Source organism: Notothenia coriiceps, unplaced genomic scaffold, assembly GCF_000735185.1.
Source record: "Notothenia coriiceps isolate Sejong01 unplaced genomic scaffold, NC01 NC01_scaffold00001922, whole genome shotgun sequence".
Classification (NCBI taxonomy): Eukaryota; Metazoa; Chordata; class Actinopteri; order Perciformes; family Nototheniidae; genus Notothenia; species Notothenia coriiceps.
The window spans coordinates 561,033-569,454 of record NW_011334623.1 but is presented as its reverse complement, the minus strand read 5'-3'; the positions used below and the strand labels follow the sequence as shown (position 1 = coordinate 569,454).

The window sequence follows — 8,422 nt, the reverse complement described above, 5'->3', positions numbered from 1 at the left end:
TGTTGACTTGAATTGCTCAGATATACCCATTGTTTTCTACAAAAGAGAAAGCTGTTAAGTTTTTCTGAAGCTACATTTTTAGTAGTTACAAATACAGCTCTTGTGCTAAGGAAGCTATTCAAAACATGTAAGTGCACGTTACCATTTACGCTACACAGGAAATAGTAGCAACAGAAAAGCTACCACAGAGAAAAAAGTTGAAGTCTGCGTAGATTTTTATGTGATTATAGAACCTTTCATATCTCTAAGGGCATGTTTGTTAAAAAATAAGACTGTACAAAAAGAAACCTGGTTCAATCAGCCACTTTACAGCTTAGCTTGAATTAGATCCAATTCCAAAAGACATAACATTTCTTTCAGTTTTATGTCAGACAAAGAAGGGTCTAATGTCTAGGATTGTAAACCTTTACACACCAATTATGTTTTAGCAGGAAGTAAAAAGACATTTTACTTTTACTTTCAGGGTTTCCCCCAGGAAATTGTAAGTAGATAACATTCAAAGCAATTTTTTATGTAAGATTAGGTTGCTCAACTCTTCTCCTAAACATTGTTTTCAAATCTACAGTAACAGTTTTTTCCAAATAAACTATTTGTACAACAATAGCAAACAATAATTATTTTTAATCAATTTTCTCAAAGTAGTTTTTATTACTGCGCTTAAAGGTGGGGTAGGTAATTTTGGAGAAACCAGCTCGAGTGCGCTAGAATTTGAAAATACACAACCGGAAGAAATCTGCTACTTCCTTACAGAGCCCCTCCTCCAACACACACGACGCGCACATGACCAATGAGGGCACGAGATAAGTTTGTGCACAGATGGAAGGCTGACAGGCAGGTAGGCCATCCAGTCATTTTAGCCGGGCCGNTAATCAACAACCTTTAAGGACTGAAAGCACTGAACTTTCTGCACTGGCTCTGTCTCATTGCTGTTTAGCGACTTTCTTTCCTCTCCTTTTCCCCACCAAAAATCTTTGGTGGGGAAAAGGAGAGGAAAGAAAGTCGCTAAACAGCAATGAGACAGAGCCAGTGCAGAAAGTTCAGTGCTTTCAGTCCTTAAAGGTTGTTGATTATATCAAATGTTGCGTTGAGCCCCCGTGCATTTGATGTCTTCTGTCCATCCAAATCAAGGTCTCTTCTTGTCTTTAGCCCATGAGGTATCCTCTGAAAAGACAACATATTAAATGGTTAAGACACTTTCACACAAATCAGAGTAGTAGTCTTGCAGGCTTCTTATGGCGCATTTCCACTGCAGCGAGTAGCCCAGTTTAAGCGTCCTTAATCGTCCTCAAGCGGCCAGGCCAGTTTTTGGTGGCCTTTCCATGTAGCGTAGCACCGGCTAGCGGCTACCTTTTCCGGCCCCATAAAACCGTGGTTCTATCAGGCCAGGGCCAGGGCTGAACTAGTGACGTCAACACTCTCGACTGCTGATTGGTCAGAGAGAATCGTCACAAGATCGCGCGCGAGATCATCCCTAGCGTCGCATATATATCTAGAAGCAAGTTTGCAGCATTTTTATACACAGCATTTTTGTAAACGGAGGAGCTACAAAAATGGCAACGTCAAAGAAAAGCACACGTGGTCGACCGAGGAGGTGACGACGTTCCTACATCTCATTGGGGATGATAAAATCCAGCGGGAGCTCGACGGAACAACTCGAAATGTGAAAGTGTTCCAGGATGTCTCTGCACAGATGCCCCGCCTACACTGCGTTGCTACCTCTATGGTTGCTACCCCAGGTCCTAAACTGTAATGGAAATGAGCCACGGCCTCGGACGGCCACCGAGGCAGTGAGCGAGGACGCTTAGGGACGCTTAAACAGGGCTACCCCGCTGCAGTGGAAATGTGCCATAAGTCAAAAAACGAAAGACTGGGTCCTATATTTTCCTATAAACAGGCTAGCCTTTTTAAGTACACCTTTCCAGATCCCTCGTCCTATAGATATCTAAGATGTCATCGATCATCTGACACGCTATCTAAGTTTACTTTGTAAAATGTGTGGATTGCTCTTATACAAAGGTTTTAATAAAAAAAAGCAAGCTAGGCCTCATGCCCTCCTCTGCTCCTGACCTTTGGTGGGAACTGCTGTGTGACCTCTGGCAGATAATGGGCACCAGCCTTCGATTTCTGCAGCGACACAACTAGAAAATATTCAAACAGCTGACGCTGGTGGAGCTCCTTTTCCCGAGAGCGCTTGCTGGTGTTGGAACCGTTGTAATGGACTTGAGCCTGGCTTGGCTGGCTCAGTATGGACTGGACTGACACGAGACGCTGACGATGAGCTGGAATAGAGGAATGTTTTTGTATAAATTGGAGATGTCAAAAACTAAAAGACAGTGTACGGAAAGTGTTCTAGTGTCATCTACCTCTTGATCTTTCTTCAACTTCACTCTCAGAGTCACTGTTCTCATCTGTTACTGCAAACAGAGATGGGTCAATTAAGTCAAAACTCTACATTTTAAAAGATTAGAAATTACAAAGACAAGATTCATTTGAACGTCATCACCTCTCCCTGAGCTTGTCTCAGCGTAATGATAGATCCTTCGGAGATGTTTCTTCCCGATCTTCGCCTCAAAGATGCTGTTGATTCTAAGCACGACCTGTTGGGAAAGGGCTCTGAATCAGTGTGCAGCATGACATATTTTCTTAAGGATCAAAGTCAGCTTTATTGTCAAAATTACTACGTGTTATACATCCAGAAATCTCAAGATACCGTTTCCCGCAGTCCCACAGTGTGACATATATACATAAAACAAAACAAAAAGGGCCTAGATAAACGGGGTATACAATTTAAAATGTTAATAATATATTTAAAATGTTCAAAGTACAGGATGAGAACAAAGCACCAATTGACATTCTGAACATAATCTTTAAATTGTATGGTAAGCATTAGGGTTGGTGGATAACACATCTGCTCTAGTTCATGGATCCTGCATAAGAAAATACATTAAGAGCCCTAAAGTATGCACTTCAACACACACCGTTGGTATCCTGCGGCAGGTGCGGCTGTAAGGATCCCCGGGGAGCAAGTAAGTGTGTTCAGGCCCAGGAGTGGAGGGAGGGCTGAGCTGGGGTGGAGATGAAACCCCTCCACTGCTGGTGCTGTGGGGCGACTGGTTGCTTCTCCGCAGGTCCAGCAGCTTAAAGCCCCTGCCTGAATTCTGCCTGAAGAAGCCTGGCCTCAAGGTCTGTGGACATAAAATAATAATGAAATACATTCTCACTGTCATTGAAATAAGAAGTGGTGTCACTGTAAATCATTATGCTTGGCTTGTATTTCCAGGAACCTTGGTAGTTTCTGCACCAGGAGAGGAGGGCAAAGACTGCTGGGAGCATTGACTCTCCAACTCTATGTCCTCATATGGGTTCTCTTTGGACGAGTCTGCAAGGAGACCAAAGAGGGTTATATTCAACATAGGTATTTTTCTGAAAATGCAAGGTTTAAATAATAAGGGATTCCAAAACGGTATTCGGAAAATGTCAGAATTGACATATCTGTACAATTTACCTTTTAACTTCTTTAAGAGATTATTTTGATAATTTGGGAAATACTCATACCATCTGAGTAAGATGAGAAGATCAATACCATTTTCAACAAATGTGAGGCTACAGGCAGGCAACAGTTAGCTTAGCTTAACACACATACTGGAAATAGCTAGCCTGGCTCTGTACACAGGTAAAACATCTGCCAACCAGGAGAGACCCCAAAAAAACACTTCACCAAGCCAATAAATAAGCAAATAACCCCCTTCAAAACAACAAAAGTGGCCTGTTTCAGGTTTTCATGCTAGGATAAGCTAATTAGCGTAGTTGTAGTCGTAGGATCATGTTCACTAAAAACAACCTGTAAGTGGTATTGATGTACTTGTCTAACTCTTGGCAAGAGACATTTCAAACTATGTATTCAAAAAAGGAAGATCACTGATGGATATTAGAGCTTTCTGACCTGGGATGTCTTCATAGTGATGTTCTGGTAGGCGAGAGAAAAGCGGGCTAGTTGACATTTTGAGGTCTTCAAACTCAAAGGATTTCCTGTCATGGTGAACAAGAAAATGCAAAAGAGTGTACAGTATATGAGCTTTCTACGTTGTATTCATTTGTTCAACATTGTCTACCTTCTGCTGTAATATGCGGTATTGTTCTGCGAAGTACAACACCAGGACTAACATTGTATTTGATGTTGGTTAAGCTGTGACCTTTATACCTTTTGATGTTGTCTCTAACTCTCTCACCCCGGGGTCTCCCATAGACACCAGAGGGAGGTTTTGAGGACGTTTTTGTAGAGGTGGGTGGCAAGGTGGAGGGCAGTGGGGGGAGGTTCCTCTGCTCTCTGCCCTTACTCTGACTTTTCCCGATGGCGACGATAGTTGGATGCTCAAAGGTCCGTTGGGGTTTGGGCACTGGGTTGATAGGGGGCGACCCCGGCTCTGTGTACACATTCTCCTGGTGCTGCGTCTCTTTCACTGAACCAGTTTCACCCATAACTACCTGTTTGTCCTTGCAAGGTGGGCTGAAGTAGTTCCCAAGCTCTGGAGGACTTTTCCCATGGTTCTCCCCCATTGCGTCCAGGTTTTTAAAAAGGGTGAACACAGCTCTCTTCTCCTGGTTGGCCTGTTCTGCTGGTTTCCTTTCATTGCTTTTCTTCAGCGTCCCCATCTGCTGCTGCACTGCTATTGAAGGCGAACAAGGCCTTGAATCCCTAAGCTTTTCTACATTCTCTTTCTCGTGATCTATTCCGCCGCAATCCCCCCCTTTTTTGCTCTCACTGTGCTTGCTGTTCTTGAGCGTCCCTCTTTGCTGTTTCCCAGTTTCAACAGGTGAACAAGGCCTTGAATCCCCAAGTTTGCCAACATTCTCTTTACCAAGATTTTCCTTTTCCTTTTGGGCTACTCTCTTGCAATTCTCTTCACTCAGTCCATCAGAGTTTTTACCATTCTTTGTAAGGGATTCTGTCCTTGTTATGCTGTGGCATTGGCCCAAAGAACCTGAGGTGATGGGTGAATGAGTGGGTTCCTTCCCCTCCCATAAAGAAATCTTGTCCTTGATTTTGCCTCCATTGGATCTGGGGAGCTTGTTGCCTACCAGGAGAGAGTTCTCATTGTGAGGGTCGAAGCTCGGCCTCCTGTGCGCCATCATGGGTGATTCTTCCCTCTGGTTTTCCAACGGGGTGAAGGGAAGTTTGTGTGCCCTCTCTCTTCTTTGTCCACCGTGGTTGTTGTCCCCTGAAGCAAAATGGAAATCACCTTTTTCACCAGCACGGCTCTTCTTTAACCTAAACACACACACAGGAGCAGTTTGAACCACAGTTTTACAGGATTCTTCAGTAAAACACAGATTTCAAAATGATAATTGAATCACTGATTACCTAAATTCAATCAAAAAATACAATACTATGCTACAAAAGGCTAAATAACTGACTTTCATTGAGTTTCCTGAACTTCTGAGTACGGTCACTGCCAGTTAGGGGACACCAAGTCTTTTTCTGGCGACAGTGGGAAAATACAGCCTGAGAGTAAAATGCCAGAGGACAAGCCTATGACCGAGCATCTCCCTCTCATTGGCCTCGCTAAATAAACACATACTTGGACCGGAGCCCATTTCATCAAACTGTAATGTTTAATTAAATAAACAGGAGGAAATGGGAAGCCCTAAGATGAATGACCTCTTTTTTTTTTAGGGGATGTGATGAGTAAAGGGCAACGTAAAGCATTTTTTACAAAATGTCCCTTTCTTATAGGAAATACGTTACAAACCTGTTGACAGTGGCGTATATGTTGTCCGGAGTGATGGTCATTCTCTTAAAGGCCGCCATGATTGCTCAACACCTGATACAGAAAAAGAAAAAAATACGTTTAGCCAATCAATTGACTTCATCCGGAGGCTTTTTTCATGAGTCTCTGTGCCCACTTGATCGTTTTCTCTCCCACACTGTGTTTTAGCATGATATAAATAAGACATTTTAGGCCGTGCGACCATTCATCCACATCTGATATGTATGAAAGTCTGGGGCCAGCTGGGCAGACTCAAGGAAAAACATGACAGCCAGTGCAACACCCTTGAGAAGGTCATCACCAAAAACCAGCATCTCAATAGTCATTGGGGAGCTCTTGCCTGATTCAATCACTCTTCTCTATAGCTTTTCTTGAATTACTGTCTTGTTGCTTCTTCTGCTGCGTTCTACTCACAGGACACTAACCTTTGCTCTGCTTTTCCTCCTCTCATCTTGACTCTCATACTTTCACATCTCTAAAGGCCCATGTTTCAAAGTTCATTGGCCTCTAGGATAGCGCTTTGTAATTTCCCATTTCTGGGGCCGTTGTCATCATTTGTTTAGTTGATATGTAATCCAAATAACAGTGAGGGACAGCATGAAGCCCTTAAAGACGTAGCTGATAAGCTGGGAAATACATTCAGACGCACTGTTACTGTGTGATAAAGATAGCAAGCCATCCAGAGCTGCATAGTTAATCAAAGTGACATACGTTTTTCTACAAAATACATATGGCATGATCCCTTCTAAAACGAATTGCTTTCCCCCTCCCATTTTGGTTTTACAGTTAATAAAGCGACAGCAGAACATATGATTGAATTCAATTCAGAAGGAAATCTCAAAGTCTCAAACAGCCTGTATTTTGTATATTTAACTCACTAAATGAAATCCGCTTCTTACCTCTTTCCATCGTATAGTTTCCATGTGTTTTCTTAAGCATAATGCTGGTGAATTCAAGGTATCCATTGGTATAATCTCCAAAGCTAACTTGATTTAAGGCTTGAAGTGAGTCGTCACAAGCTTCTCTCCCTGTATCTTTCCCAATCTTCAACTTTCATTCACTCTTTCTCTCCACACACACTTCCTCCCTAACTCTCCCTCCCTCTCGCTCCCTCTCTTTATGTATTTCTATCTGCTGGCTCTCCCTCTCACAGCTGACATTATGAACAAGCTATGTAGAATGAATGAATGTCTCTTAATAGTCTTTTAACTACTTTATAACTTTAATGTTGCCTACTAACAGCAGAGGAATGATTTACACAAGTAACAAACGTCATTATATAACATTAAAGAGGCCCTATTATGCTGAAACACATCGAATGTAGTCCTTTGTTTACTTTCTGGACATCGACACATCACTGCAAAACACTCGCGCTTCTATCGTCTAGCTCTCCATCACATTGTACGTGATAGGCTGAGGGGAGAGTCATCTCGAAGCAGTTGACCAATCCAAACAGAGCTAACCAATCAGAGCAGACTGGGCTCTGGTTTCAGACAGAGGGTGAAAAGAGGTGCTGCAGCACAGGCATTATGAGAAAAATAAAGAACTTTTTGAACATTAAAGGTGGGGTAGGTAAGATTGAGAAACCGGCTCGAGATACACTTTTTGTTATATTCCATGGAATGCGCTTAACATTCCGATAGCAATGAATATCTGAAGTGCTTTGACAAAAAATCCATAAAAAAATGTCATCTGTGGAAGCCGTAGTACTGTAAAAAGCACGACCAATCATTTTAGCCGGCACGGCTAAAATAACTGGATGGCCTACCTGCCTGTCAGCTTTCCATCTGTGCACAAACTTATCTCGTGCCCTCATTGGTCATGTGCACGTTCGTGTGTGTTGGAGGAGGGGCTCTGTAAGGAAGTGGCAGATTTGTTCCGGCTGTGTATTTTCAAATTCTAGCGCACTCGAGCTGGTTTCTCCAAAATTACCTACCCCACCTAGGATCTTACACTTTGTTTTAGTTCTCCTTTAATCTGCTAGTCTAACTGGAAAGGTGACAGGAGACTTACCTTATTGAATATAATATATTACTAAAATTTATATTACCTCCCTTCACACTATCTTCCATTAGTTAAGTAGACCGCATAGTAAAACAAAGCTAGAGACTTTGTAACAAGACCCAAAAAGGGAGATGTTCTTCTACCTCAACTCATTTACCGAATTATGACATCATTATCACATTAAGACATTCTTTGTGTGCTACCCGAGGGTGTCGCTTAACAAACTTAGGAGGACTAAGTAGAAGAATAATAATCTGTGTACAGTAAGGTTTGCAACCTGATGGATGACACATTTTACATAATAGAAAAATTATAAATGTTGACCGTAGATTAACGTGCACACAGGCAGCGGACCTCTCCCTTAGGAGAGACACGGGTAGGGACTCCAAAGCAGAGGGGTAAAAGGGGTAATGGACCCCCCCAAAGAAACCTTTCACAAAGAACATGCTACGCATCCGCAGGATTCCTATCTCCTCCAGCATAAGACATTTTGACATTTTCAGGGAAGAGGTCTTACCATTGTTAAACACTATAACCCGACATATTTATGTTGACTACTTGTTTACCTTGTCGTCTACTATAGTTTTGTATGTAACAGTAGCTCAGTCTCGAAGATATTTAAAAAACAGAGACCGACCTGGGAGTAACGA

General features: G+C 42.5%; 1 protein-coding gene across 1 annotated transcript; it reads right to left on the bottom strand.

The window, feature by feature from the left end:
• Positions 1 to 2,037: 2,037 nt before the first annotated feature.
• LOC104964733 (DENN domain-containing protein 2A) lies at positions 2,038 to 6,816 on the bottom strand. Its single transcript, XM_010793593.1, has 9 exons — positions 6,668 to 6,816; positions 5,751 to 5,822; positions 4,202 to 5,269; positions 3,944 to 4,029; positions 3,285 to 3,379; positions 2,979 to 3,185; positions 2,504 to 2,597; positions 2,364 to 2,414; positions 2,038 to 2,279 (listed from the first exon to the last, which is right to left on the bottom strand). The coding sequence occupies exons 2-9, from the start codon at positions 5,807 to 5,809 to the stop codon at positions 2,038 to 2,040; spliced, it is 1,902 nt and encodes a 633-aa protein (XP_010791895.1). The 5' UTR covers positions 5,810 to 5,822; positions 6,668 to 6,816.
• Between the last annotated feature and the right edge of the window lie 1,606 nt (positions 6,817 to 8,422).

What these genes read in the sequence shown, in the direction of transcription:
- LOC104964733 (XM_010793593.1), bottom strand. Translation starts at nt 5,809, where the DNA reads ATGGCGGCCTTTAAGAGAATGACCATCACTCCGGACAACATATACGCC. An exon ending in ATATACGCCACTGTCAACAG is followed by an intron (nt 5,270 to 5,750) that starts GTTTGTAACGTA and finishes GTGTGTGTTTAG; the next exon opens with GTTAAAGAAGAGCCGTGCTG. An exon ending in CTGGTGCAGAAACTACCAAG is followed by an intron (nt 3,186 to 3,284) that starts GTTCCTGGAAAT and finishes TTATGTCCACAG; the next exon opens with ACCTTGAGGCCAGGCTTCTT.